At 35.4% G+C, this 13946-nt stretch overlaps 1 protein-coding gene across 3 annotated transcripts in view; it reads right to left on the bottom strand.

The window, feature by feature from the left end:
* Positions 1 to 414: 414 nt before the first annotated feature.
* Positions 415 to 13946, bottom strand: part of OSBPL1A (oxysterol binding protein like 1A) — a 298973-nt gene continuing 285441 nt past the window's right edge. For all 3 annotated transcript variants that reach the window (XM_051970326.1, XM_051970327.1, XM_051970328.1), the window contains 2 exons: positions 12446 to 12536; positions 415 to 1740 (listed from right to left, as the gene is read on the bottom strand). In XM_051970326.1, coding sequence (XP_051826286.1) covers positions 1638 to 1740; positions 12446 to 12536 — 194 coding nt within the window. In that variant the 3' untranslated portion in view covers positions 415 to 1637. The remainder of the gene's footprint in view (positions 1741 to 12445; positions 12537 to 13946) is intronic.

Raw genomic sequence — 13946 nt, 5'->3', positions numbered from 1 at the left:
TATTCTATAGTTAAAAGTATGCAAGCTATTGGAATATTTAATGCTTTTTAAAGTGAATTGGCAGATCAAATATTAAGTTCAATTTATGTAATAAGATATGACCTTCAGTGTATCTATGTATGTATGTATGGGGAGAAACAATAACCATTTCCACTCCAGCATCTGTTCATTACATGAATTTATAAACTGGCTTTCCACCTATTAGATTAAATATTCTGACCAACATTTAAATTCTCAACTACACCTATTTTAAATATATATTTACTACATGCATTTATATAATATTGCATGCTTACAATATGGATAAAATTACTGAGTTCTATACAGGTAGCTTCGGGGGACAGTAGTAAAGAAAATATAATAAAAGTCACTGTTAGCAAAATATATTTAAAATTTTAAAAGAAACCACACATCTTTGGAATGTTCTAAAGTCTTTATTTAGCAGCAGTTAAATTTTTTTATTATAACACCTGTTAACTTTAAGAGAGCAATTAAAACATTTTGCCGGAGCTACTTAAGCACTCCTAAGCTATGTCCCAGTTTAGTGTGTGTGCGTGGGTGTATATATATATATATATATATTTATATATGTGTGTGTTTGTGTGTGTGTGCGCGCGCGTGTATGTATAAATACCACAAGATATAAACCCCAATTAATGGGGCAAAGCTACTGTACAATAGGTCTCCATACATATCTTAAGTATACAGGTGCCTTGTAGACTTGAAATGCACAAGACCTCCTTTTTTTTTAATATAGTTTGATACTTACAATACGTACACATGTGCAATTTAATTTCTCCAGTGGTATGTACCAATGGAAATTGACATTTTAAAAAATGCTTGTCATTTTTTTTGATGGTCAACACCCTACAATTTCTAATGCATTTTTATGAATCAACAAAAAAATTGATTTCTTAGGAGTATATATTTTTGATTCAAATTTGTATAATTTAAATGTTTTTTGATGTTTTAAAATCAGATTGGTTACAGGAGAAGGTGAAAGCAAATTCAATACACTGCACTGAAGTGAGTAAAACATAAAATACCTTGCCTATTACCATTTTAATCCTTGAGAAATTTTAAATCAATAATACTTATTCTGAATATTCTGGACTGGGGTTGAGGTAATGGGTGAAAAGGGAGGGAATTAATATAAAGAAAAAAGCTATTTTAATTAATGAAGTAAATCTTTACAAAATATTTTATCCTTTTAAAAGTTTAACCACATGAACATTTGAGTGTATTCTCAAGACTCCTATGTTACATTTACCATTTTTGCATAAAGACTACCTCTATAACTTGCTTTAATTTCCACAAACCAAAGCTTCTGTTTGGGTAGCAATTTCCTTTAACATATATTGCGGAAAGAGCCATTAAAAAAATCAGTACTCCCCCAACAGGTCCCCCCTTATATAAAACTGTATCCCAAGTGAGTATTTTCAACAAAACTATTATTCTCCCCAAGTCATCTTTCAGAACCAATGCCACCACATTACTAGTTGTATGAAATGCAAATTTCCATGGGCAAACTTTCCTTTTTTTTTTTTTAAGATGAATAAAAACAAAGAAAACAAAATCCTTTAGAAATACAGACTTAAGACTTAATTGTGGATTAACCAATGGTCCTGACTACATTTTTAATAAATGTCAGGCAAATTAAAGTAGTTTCTGTCCCAATAGCTGCCTGAGTAAAGCCAGTCCTGTGCTCCATTGTAGGGATTGGGTCCTTGATGGAACCACCTGTTGGAATAAAAGGAGGATAAGATTCATGAGGGAAAGACTATTCAAAAAAACAAAACAATAAACCCCCGCCCCCCTCCCCCAAAAAACCAACACTTTAGAATTCAAAACTGCTTTGCTATACAGATTCAGACTGAAGATTAATTTTGAGAGATGTAAATGTTCACAAAAAGCAATGTCTTGAAAATCCAATATGCTGTTCACTTTTTAAATTTAAATAGACCATGTTTAGAAATGGCTGCAAAAGCATTATTTTAAAGATATGAAAGCAGGAACAATTTTTGTAATTGTGAGGAGTATCTGACAAAGATATCAAATTAAGAGGTCAGTTAAGTATTTTCTTCAAAGCAGATTTGAATAAAGGAAACTTATAAGCATGCAGACTGGCTTCTTGTCAAAACACAGAACCACCACAAGCAACACATCCTTTATAGGAATCCCCTATTGCTTCAAAGTGTTTCCTTGGCTTAACATTTTCCTTTGTTCTGAGAAGAGAACAATTATAACAATGTAGTACTCCTTGAAGGGATAATGACCCAGTTGAAATGGGAGCAGAATCACAGATACTACACACAAAGCTTAAGAAGTTAGCTTATATGGTCAGTCTTGCAGGACTGCCAGAATGAATAATTTTGCTTCTTTAATTTTCTCTACTTTCTATCCCCATCTTTAAACCACCTGCAATGCTAAGTTAACATTATCATAAAAGATTCTCCTAACCAGAGTTCCTCAAAATGAAAACTAAGACCAAAAATTAGACAACATACCTAAATAAATCTAGATCCCTCTCTAGGAAAATTAAGGCACTTTTCAGCTTGTCCTTCAATTCTAACTTCATTCTTCAATAATCCTAACTGTAATAATCAGTCCTATGTAGGAAATATTCTCTACCTTTGAGGTCCAAGGAAGAACTGAACCTTCTCTCAAAATCTATATTGAGATTTGCTACTAATAATGTAATCTGTAGGTTAATAAGAATATTCCTCAAATTTTCTTCAAAAATGTTTTTTAAAAGAACTCAAGCATTTAAAAACAAAAAGTTGAATAATATTTGAAACAGTCTCAAAACAGGTTTCATAATATAAACAAAACAAGAACCTGCAGCATTAGGTTAATAATTTGCAGTCATAGTAATGTCAAGTGATAGCTTGCCAAATCTGACTTTCTGATGACAATTTCTTTTCTTTTTTGCTGAGGCAATTGGGCTTAAGTTGCCCAGGTCCATACAGCAAGGGAGCATTAAGTGTCTGAGACCAAATTTGAACTCAGGTCCTCCTGACTTCACGGCCAGCTTTACTGAGCCATCTAGTTGCCCCAATGATCATTTTTTGTAAATAGCTTAATCTGATTTTTTATGCTTAGGTATTAGTTTAATTACTTTCAAAAAAAGAAGCTACAAACTCCCAGGTAATCTGAATGTGGATATTCTTTGACATTTTTTTTTTTCAGTCCCCATATGTGACTCTGTGGTTACTCAGTCCATATTTATTTCCTTTTCCCTCCCTGTCTGGAGTTTAGGTAAAGCAAACAGATTTTAGGCAACTACAATTAATTTCTGCAAATGTTATCAAGATGGTGAATTTTCTGTAGAAAAGCAAAAACCCCATAGCACAAAAAAAATTTGTGTATTATTCACTGCTACCTTTCTAATTAGACTAATAATCGAGTTAACTCTGTAGCATAAGTACATGAAAAAAGCAAAGCATTTAACTTATAAAACACTTCTGCAAATGCTTTATGTGCAATAAAAATAAACTAATTTCATTTAGCTCTGAGTTAGCAAAGTAAGGAAATTAGGCCTCACATGTGTTGCCAAATTTTGTATCAAAATATTAATATGATACTTCTATTTGGTTATTTGATTTGAAGAGAATTTGAACTGTGTGTGAGATCTCTCCTCCCTTATACACACACACATACACACACACACACACACACACACACACACACATTCTTGCAAGCTGTACACACTAGCAAGAGTGGTATTTTAATCGTAACATTTCCATGTTTTCTTTTTTACATGAAGAAATAAGTAAGATAAAGGACTGAAATTGGTTTTCACAGTCTGCAGGAAATGAGATTGCTTCACAGGTATATCTCTATGGTGATATGGATGAGATATTCTATAAAGAAATTGGTTTATGAAAATGCGAGTAAACCGAGTAATAGTAAAGAGGAATTAGAAAACAGGGTAAATAAAAGACTAAGAGTTGTTAAAAACATAATGAAGTAATGATGTCTGAATTACCAATGGACTCAAAATCCCAGAATGATGTTTAAAAAATATTCCAATCTCTTTTTAACATCAGTAAACAAAAAATGGCTCCTGACTGACTGATTAGTCTATCACAGATGTAGAGGCAGAAAGGGCCTTCAGAGTTCAATTCTCTTATTTTACAGATGAGGAAGTTGAGACACAAAGATGTTAATATAGTCCTCCTCTACAAAAATGGGCACAGAGGTTAAATGTGTGTGTGTGTGTGTGTGTGTGTGTGTGTGTGTGTGTGTGTGTGTGTAAGAGAGAGAAAAAGAAGAGGTATTTTGACTTGTCCCTCAGAGAGATAGAAGATCAGGGTTGGGTGGAAAATGAATGTAGAGAAAAACAGGAAATTATATCTTAAATTTCAGAGATTTTGGGCTAAAAAGATCAACTAAGCCACCAAACAGATATAGTTCTTAACACTAATTTCATAGTCTAAGAGACTAACTCAACCTGATTTTTTTTCTATTAAAAAAAAATCTTAACTTTAACTCTGGTAACTGAGGCCAAGAAGGCAAGAACAAGAACAAAAGCTGGTCAACAATTTATTCCTGTGTCTTCCACCAAATCTTTTCAAAGCAGAGTAGTTGAGGAAGGACTAGATTTGGAATCAGAAGTTATTATTTAGAATTCCAGGTTGTCCACTCACCTTTATCAAGTTTTTTAAACTCTGTGAGCATTAATTTATTCAGCTGTAATACTGGAATGATTCAATGTCTCAAAATATTGTGAGAAGCAAATGAAATAATGTGTCTAAAGTGCTTTGTTAAGTATAAATCAACATCCAAATATAAGCTCTTATCATCTTATCATGAACCAATCCTGTGTGTAAAGTACTTTTATCAATTGACAGGCAGCATTGAAAATGTTTTCCTATTTTAGCATGACTCATTTGAAATGGACTTATTTAAGAAAACACAGAGCCTAATGGGAGCTTCAATATAACCTTTAATTAAAAATAAAAAACTGTTCTGGGGTATCGTGAATTTACTAAATTCTACTGATAGGCTTTTAAACTTTAAGCACACCTCCTTTAAAAAGTCATATGGATGTTGATTTATAATATTCTTGTGGATACATTTTACCTTCTGGCTTCCTCACTATTGCTGTTCAAATGGACAATCTCATGTCATTATTCAAACTATGGAAAGAACTGAAGAGGCGGCATGGAATAGCAGAAAACATCATGGACTTTGGGTCTGGAAGAACTAAATTCAAATTCTGACACTGACATATAGCATCTGGGGGGCTGGAGGCCCTTAGACTCTCAGTACCCTTATGTGATTCATTTGCAAAATGAATGTCTGCAGGACCCCCCTTCACATCTAGCAGTTGTGAAAATCAAATCTATGCTAACAATCTTTGTTAGCTTTTTGTAAGTTATACAAATTCTAGTCATTACTGCTATTATTTTCCCCAATATTTGTCACAGTGTTCTCCACATAAAGGTACCTAATATTTACCATTATAGTATCAACTGATTTTTTTTTTTTTACCTTTTTTTCCTGCTTTATCCTCCAAATGTAATCTTATAAAGGTTAAATGTGCCCCAAAGGATACATATACATAGGGCAAGAGAAAGCAAGATAAATGGATAATCCACAAACTGGATAATGATGCCTTAGCTTATTCTAATCAACAGAATGGAATGGCCTTCCCTTTAAACACTTGAAATGAATCAGAAGTTCTATAATTTAGGGTTATTGAAATGTTAAGGCTATTGTTTTCCATTCTGCTCTAATGTTAAGAACAAAATATTTCCAAAATGATAAGTTTTTCCTCCTAATCAGGAGGGGGGTAATTTACAAAATCTTTTTTTTTTTTTTTTAATTTTAAATCCAGGTAATATCACTACTCCCACATGAAAACTGTGGTTAGTTACTACAGTTTGAACTTGATAAGTGATATCTTGATTTGATTTCATTTTCCTCTTGTGAACAAATGAAAATTATTTGATTCATGGAGTAAATCATTGAAATAGGTAGCACCTTAAGGAAGAAAAGATCTGTGCCAAATTAATATCCTGTATGAAAAAGCAACTATCTTAAAAAGATCTGAGAGTTTTAATGGACTACAAGCATAGTGAATCAATAGCATACTTTGACAGTCAAAAAAGAAAGAGAGCCATCTCGAAGTGGGACTTAGATAGTCCCTTTGCATTCTGCCTTGCTCAACATCCCTAGACTTCCATGTTTAGTTCTTAGTGATGTATTTCAGGAGAAGCATTAACAAAGTAGTAAGTGTGCAGAGGAGAGCAATAAGAATGGTGAAGACCTTGAAGATTTTATCATGTAAAGATAAATGGATGTTTAGTCTAGGAGTGAGAAGAACCTGGAGATGTGTGGAACATGAATCACTTATGTTCAGAATTCTTTTCTGAACATATGAAGGGCTGTTGTGCTGTGAGAGATACTTGTTTTAGTTGGCCCCTAGGACTAGGACAAGAAACAATGCATAAAAGTCATTAATTGAACAATTTAGGCTTGAAAGAATCAGATCCAGATCTAAAAGAAACTTAAGAAGTCATTTGATCACGCTCCTAGTTTTACAGAAAAGGAAACTGAGGCCCAAAGAAGTTAAGCGTGAAAGACTAGAAGTTTAGATAAAAGGAAGTGTCCTTAGGAGCTACACAAATCTACCTAAGGGTTTACAGATCATGGCTAACTGAGATGTCCCAATCCTATTCCATGGCTTAGGGAAAACAACAGGAGCTACAGTGCCATTACCCCAAGCTCCCTTTACTCAGTCTATCTAGGTCATTTTTGTACCTGTGCCATTCTTCTTCCCTGCTCTTTGGTTCTTTTCATGTTCTCCCTTAGCAGTCAAATCTGGTGGGCCCGCCTACCTTCACAAGCCCCATGAGCTGGGCACTCCTGTATCACAGGTCTTTTAGCCCTTCCCTCCCCAGCACTTTTTTAAGATAGAGGAAGCAATGACAGATAATGTGTTTTCTGTACATATTAACATATGTACTATTAAGATCCTTAAGAACATTTTTTCTGCCTAGCATAGTGCTTAACAATGCTTACTTATAGTATACTAAGTATAGTTAAGATATAAATATAGTAGGATGTAATTATTTTAAAAATGCTGGTTAAATTAAGTTTTTTCTCTCATTAACTTAATTCATTAAACAATGAGAATCAGTCAATGGGCATAACAAATTTTAAAAATACTTTTCTTTCTATTTAATTTTTCTAAGAATCTCTCTCTTTCTCTCACACAGACCTGTATAAGTGTTAGTTTATTAATGTGAACAAGAGTAGAAAATGGTCACAGAAAGATGGTCAAGCAGGGTTTAAGGTAAGATAGCACATGGGAATATACATGCAGTAAACTCAAATGTTGAGGGTTTAATGTAATTTTTAACTAAGAGGTTTTGAAAATTATAAGGTATTCCCAAAGTAAAATGCATCCTGCTCCCCATAATTGTCATTCCATTCACCTATACATTTTAATAATCAAATCCCTTGCTTAACATGCTCTTATGCAGAAACAAACAAAAAACTCCCATCAAAAACTTCAAACACCCCAAACAATTCTACCAAAATACTTGGCAAGTACTTATCCAAAATAAGGTACCAGGATATTTGAATGTTTGAAAAAAAGAACCTGAAATTGTTTTTTCATACATAAGATCTTCTCTCCTACTTGAGGCAAATTTTTTTTCTGCCTCTCCCCAATGTTTCTGGTCCTTCCTGGAACTCCTTCCTGGGACACTACTCAAGCTCTTGCTGCTCATGGAACCCTACTGACAAACAATATGAAATGTACATCGTGGGGTGAACAGTTTTAGGAAGCAGTGGGGCCCTTGCAGCAAGTCTGGCTGACCACTTGTCAGTGAGGCTGAAGAAGGGTTGACTGTTTGCCTCTGGGCTGGACTAGACAATCTTTGATGCCCCTCCTAATTCTGAACTGGTGACACAGGTCACTTCTCTGTGCAAAAAGCTACACTAGTCCCTGGTGCCCCTGAGGAAAAAAAAAAGAAATTTGACCTGGCATTTAAACTTCTATAACTAGTTTCCAATGTACCTTTTCTGACCCTTCATATTATTCCCTTTCTCCTTTTCTATGTTCCTACCAGGAAATTCAACATTCTAGTTCCGCTCTCTTTGATTTTCCATGAGTTGCCTCCATTCCTATTCCCCAGCCAGGTCTAATCCAGAATGCACTCTGCGCTCCCACAGCTGTGTCTCTTAAGAACATGCCTTTCCTGAGTTTCCCAGTAGCTGATGCTCTTTTTCATCCAAATTATCATGCACTTATCGATCATGATTTATTGATCTCGATTTTAATATGCAATCTCCTTTCTGCCTTAAGGGCAGGATTTTGTTCCATCTTTGTATCCCCAGGCCCTATTAATAATATTGTTAGTTCTTTAAAATGTGTTTGTTAAATTGAATTATTTATTCAAGAGAGCTTTTCTTTTGAAAAAGAATAAATTTTGAGGTAAAAGTCAAGAAGGATAGGTCTCCAAATGAGTGGTACTCTTAATCAGCTCCACACAAAATGAGAGCTTGATTTGTTCACATATCTATTCTTTATTCTCTTAAAGAAGACAGTGTGGGGTGGGGGGAGAAGGGAGAGAAGTTGAGGATAACTGGCTTTTAAAAGCTTCAAATCAAAAGCAGAATTCCCAAATCACAGAAGTTACTGGAAAAAGGCTTAGCACAGCTGCTTTTGCCAAGTGTCCCAGCATTTTTATTTAAAACAAGAGGCACAGTTACATTCCAGATCTCAAAAGGAGAGGAAATAAACACATGCCTAGCAAATAAAGCACTTCAAAAGAACAGGCAAATCAAAATCAAGGTCATCGTAAGCAAGCATAACTTATCCAACCTGGGGCCCTGCACCATGGGATTTCTTCTGTTTTAAAATGGAAAGGGGTAAGGGAAAATAAGTCATCCGTGCAATGAGACAGATTCAATAGCTGCATCCAGTAAAATACATAGAGGGATAGGTTTTATCTGGACCTTTTCTTCCTCATGTATAAATGCAGAGATCCCTAAGGGTTATAAATTTCCTGCCATGTCTACCTGTTGCCTTTTTAAGGTTTGCCTAATCTTTGAACTAAGACATTCTTTTTTTCCATAGATATTTGATGTCCTGGACCGTGTGACACAGGTTTGTGCAAATGCTATTAACTCATTTTTTTTTTCATAGTTATCAGTCTAAAATCTAGAGATTTCCCCAAAGTGATCTTTCTAAAGGAATCTTTTTCCTCATTCCTTCCTCTCTCTCCCAAACTCCTTTACTGCCCCTTCATTTCAAATCCTAAATAAATTATGTCTACTACCAGCAGTATCAGTCTAGGACTGTGATGTTCAATGGCAGAGAAACTCTTGGTGAGGAAATCTCTCCCCAGACAGGTCACTGGCTGGTCTGCAACTAAAGGTTTTAGGGGCACTGAATATAAGTGACTAGCTCCGAGGTCAAAGAGTCAATATGTGCCGGTGGTGACGCTTGAAACCCAGGTCATCAGATTCTAAGGCCAAGAGCCTCTTACTCCCATACTGCCTGCCTCTCAATAATACCTTTTACTTCGTAAGACTAGCAGATGTGTTACATAAAAGCACCAATATGCAATTATCTCACAAGAGTAAAATGCAGGACTGTTTTGTCACTGGTCCCTAAGACTAGCCATAACCCTTTTCTTCCTCACCAAGTTGCATACCTCTCACCACTCCATCAACAGTTTTCCCAAAGCTCCCCTCAATTCCCTCATATAAACTTTGCCCCCATTGTTTCTATTCGTAGTAGAATGAGTGGCTAGCCCCAAAGAAGACATTCCATAAATATCTGGCTCTATTCTGTAGGTGAGTGGACCTAGTGTTCTCAAGTGAGACAAAGCAGCATGCGCTGGTAGTAAGAATTGTCAGTAATGAGGGTCAGTTTTAAATCCCTCCGTTCGGAGGGGTTCAGGACTGACTGAGCCAAGCCCACAAGATAATGGCATTCTGCAGGCCTGATGCTTAACTAGGCCTGGTGCTGAGCCTAATGCTGTGCCACCCGCCACTACTGTAGGTTCCAAGACTTGTTATTCACTGTAGAGCATCTCTTAAACATGAAATGGAAAGGCGTAGATATGCCTAAATACAACTGCTTGGAATCATCCATTTATATACTGTTATAGGAAAACAACCTTTACATCTAGTATTTGGTCTTATGTTCGCTACTGGGGGATCCAATTCTCTAGAACTGGATTTCCAATCATGACATCAAAGAAAGAACTTTGATAACAGTTTTTAATAATAGAAATTAGTCTCATTGTTAGTCTCATTGGCTGGAACATGGTGCTAATGAAGAGGAGACAGAGTGTAGCTCTTGGGGGTGGGAATGGAATGGAAAAAAGTCTGGCAGCTTTTCAAAAGAAAAAAAAAAACTTCTTTTATATAGACAGAAAAAAACTGACCAGGTTTAAGAATTCTATCTGTGTGCTCTTGGTCCCAAGAGAGACTTGTCCAGTGAGTATGCAAATCCATCACTATTTCTGATGGTAGATAACTCAAAGAATACATTCTACAGCTAGCTAGTGGATAAGTGGGGTCCTTTTTTGATACAGCAAATAACATATATTTAATTGATCCTAAAGATCTAAACAGGCAACTGGAGCGGGGGGGGGGGGGGGGGGGGGGAAGAGGGAGGGAGGGAGAGTATATGTCATTCTGGGACTAATAACATTCACCTTTCCTTCCTCTTGTACTATCTTTCTCTTACAAGTCCTTTTTGATAGAAATAAATTTACAAAACCCCCTGCTTAAAGAGTTTGAGCTTATAATGGAAAATAAATACTGTTATTAATAGTGAATTTTTCTTCAAGATACATTAGAAACAAAATTAAAAATAAAAAGGCTAATTAGACTAGAAATTAGAATCCTTTTACATAGATTCTTCAATTTAGGGAAAATATACTTATTTTGTTCTCTTTTTATAGGGTGTCATCAAAATGAAAGAGGTTCTATCCTTGTTCTTAAGTCTAATGCATCAGGATCAATGATACAACTATTGTTGACATTCAAAACATTTATCCTATATTTGCTCTTTCTATTTCCAAGTAGAATTCAAGATAATTGCTTTATGGTTTAGTCATCTATCAAATTTGTTTTCTTTTGCAAGAGCATTATAGGAATGTGGGAAATTACATAAAGAGTACTTAATGATTGTACATGTTTAACTTGAATCAGATTGCTTTCTGTCTTGGGGAGAGGAGAGGTGAGGGAGGGAGGAAGAACAATTTAGAACACAAAGACACAAAAATAAATGGTGAAAACTATCTTTACATGTGTTTGGAAAAATAAAACACTATTGAAAACAAAAACAAAAAATAATTTAAAAAAAGAGTACTTATTAATTAGCTACAACAAAGTTTATAGCTGTGGAATTAATTTCCTTTTTTAGTGAAGAAAAGTAGATTTTGTTAGACTTAAGTCACCTTTAAGGAGAATTTCAATGTTTTCAAAGTACTTTTATCACCATGTACTTTTGCAAACTTTATTACTATGTACTCCTTCCTATGAGGGATATATGGGGAATGCTTTATTGTTGCCATCTTATAGAATAAGTAGTAGAGGATAAGTGATTTGCCCATCCTTAATCACCAGTTAGATTCTTGAAATTAAGACCTGAATTCCCAGGTCTATAAGCTAATTACAAGCCCAGTGCTTTATCCCCTACCCCACAATAACTCTCAATTTGCAAAAAACAATTGTTTAATTACATATTTATATGTGATAACTATCAGTATTCCTAAGAGTCAGCCATATCATTTTTTTCAGATAATGGCCATTTCTGTAAGCCTAGGATAAGCTGTTAGAAATCATCTTTCTTTTCCCCAGATTTCAAATGTGGACTTTCCTAAGCATTTTCAGACTACTAAAAACCAAAAGAAATAGAAAAGGGAGTATTTTAAAAGCTAAGGAGACATGCTACACCCTTTCCCCTACACATGGCTATAGGTGAAAAAAGTATGATTCACAAGCTGTGTGCTGGGGTGGACAGGACAGGTTTAGTCCTAGTACCAGTCACTAGTAATTTTCTAAATTGAGCACAAATGGGACTAGGAAGAGACAGAAACATGATGGCTATGCATACTCCAAAGGTCTGGGAGGGACCAGTCAAATTTCGATGTTAATCTGGATCTGCATAGCTGCTGCTTAAAAGAGATGGGGGCTGGACCTTGACTTCACTGGTCCAGGGAACTCCCAAGTGAGGAAATTCCTTCTACTAATGCAAGTTGGTATCTTCTCCACAACTTATAGTCTTAGGGTTACTTAGAGCACTGAGTGGCTCAGTGATTTGCCCATGATCACACAGCCAGGATGTGTCTGAGATATGGGACTAGATCCCCAGATCATCTTTGTGGGCTTTTTCCAGCACATATGTCACACTGCCTATCATCTCTAAAAACAGCCAACAAATGTACACTTCCCTCACATATGCACATACCTTGTTTTCCAGTCCTCTTCTGACTTGGACCTATTTTTGCGGGCTGCTCTTTGTTTTTCCTCTAGTCTTTTCTTTTCTTCACTAGCTTGGTCTAAAAAAGAGCATTTAAAAACATAAGCAACTCACCACAGTTTAGAAGCAAAGAAATATTCCAAAAATCTCGCTGGAGAGTCATGAAAAAAATCTGGCACCCACTAAAAATGTTGACCTTGTATGCAGAGAAGAGAGACTCCATTAAGATCTCTGGCTATTCCTTATCTGGCAGAGCGTCATCTCTTGGCTGCCACTGTCTCTGCTCCTCCTTCCATCCCCAGGAGAGAGCTGCCTCCTGCAGCTCCTCAGTCATTTCTTTAGACCTATGATTCTTAAAGTGCACTTCAGGGAGCCTTGGGGGTTGCTGAAAGGCCCTTTCAGGGGGATCTTTGAGATCCAAACTACTTTCACAATAATAACTAAGGTGGCTTAACTTCTAATATGGTGAGCAATGTGAGATATTATTCATTGAAACAAAAGCTTTTTGAAGAGTTGATTTCACATTTTTTTATGTGTAAAGTAGTCCTGAGACCACAAAATTTGAGGACTTCTAGGCTTGACCTCTCCATCGCCCTTATTATTCCTCTTGCTCACATTATTTGTTGACTTGTGTTCTCCCTATGTTAGAGTGTAATCTCATTCAGAGCATGGTTTCTGTTGTACATATCTTTGTATGTTCAGTGTTTTGCATATAGTAAATATTTAATAAATATTGAATTAAATCTGAGATTTCCTTAAAAGTACTGCTTGGCTTAATAATATGAAGATAGCATGGTTGGAAGAAATTTGACAATTTCTAAAATAAAACAAAAAGATTTGATGATTATCATTAATTACCGATTATTCTGGAGTATTGTGTCCAGTTTAAGATGCCATATTTTTGGAGAAACAATGGCAAGGTGAAGCATACATCCAATATAGGAAGTACTCCAAACTGTGCCACAGAAATTCTAGGTAAAGAAAATTGGGGATACCTTTCTGGGGAGAAAAGAAGAGCTAGAACAGAGGTATTTGAAGGGCTGTAACATAATTAGAATTAGGTTTTTGTTGCTTGTCTCTAGAGGTCATCATTAGGCCAATGAATGAAAGCAATAGGAAGGAAGATTTTAGTACAATCTAAGGAATATGCAACTCCTAACAATTACAGTCATTTATATGGATGTGGAATATAATGAACCCATCAAATGTGGCTGATGTGTTGGTTAGTTTTGCTAAATTGTTTTTCCTCTTTTTTTAAAACCTTTGGTATAAATATAGGCTTACTAAGTTAGGGGAAATAGAATATATTCAGAAATTAACTTATGTAAAAGAAAAGTATAACAATCAAGTATTAAATTTAAAACCTTAAAGCAGTCAATAAAAGGAATTAAGAGCTTCAGAAGACAATGAGTTCCTTCAGTCCTGAAGGTTACCAAGCAAATGTTGAATGACAGCTTGTGGTTGATGCTAAAGATAAGATTCATGGTTT

The sequence above is a fragment of the Antechinus flavipes genome, chromosome 1, assembly GCF_016432865.1.
Source record: "Antechinus flavipes isolate AdamAnt ecotype Samford, QLD, Australia chromosome 1, AdamAnt_v2, whole genome shotgun sequence".
In the NCBI taxonomy this organism is placed as follows: domain Eukaryota; kingdom Metazoa; phylum Chordata; class Mammalia; order Dasyuromorphia; family Dasyuridae; genus Antechinus; species Antechinus flavipes.
Note: the sequence above shows the minus strand (reverse complement) of the source record. Positions and strands in the feature narration are given on the sequence as shown.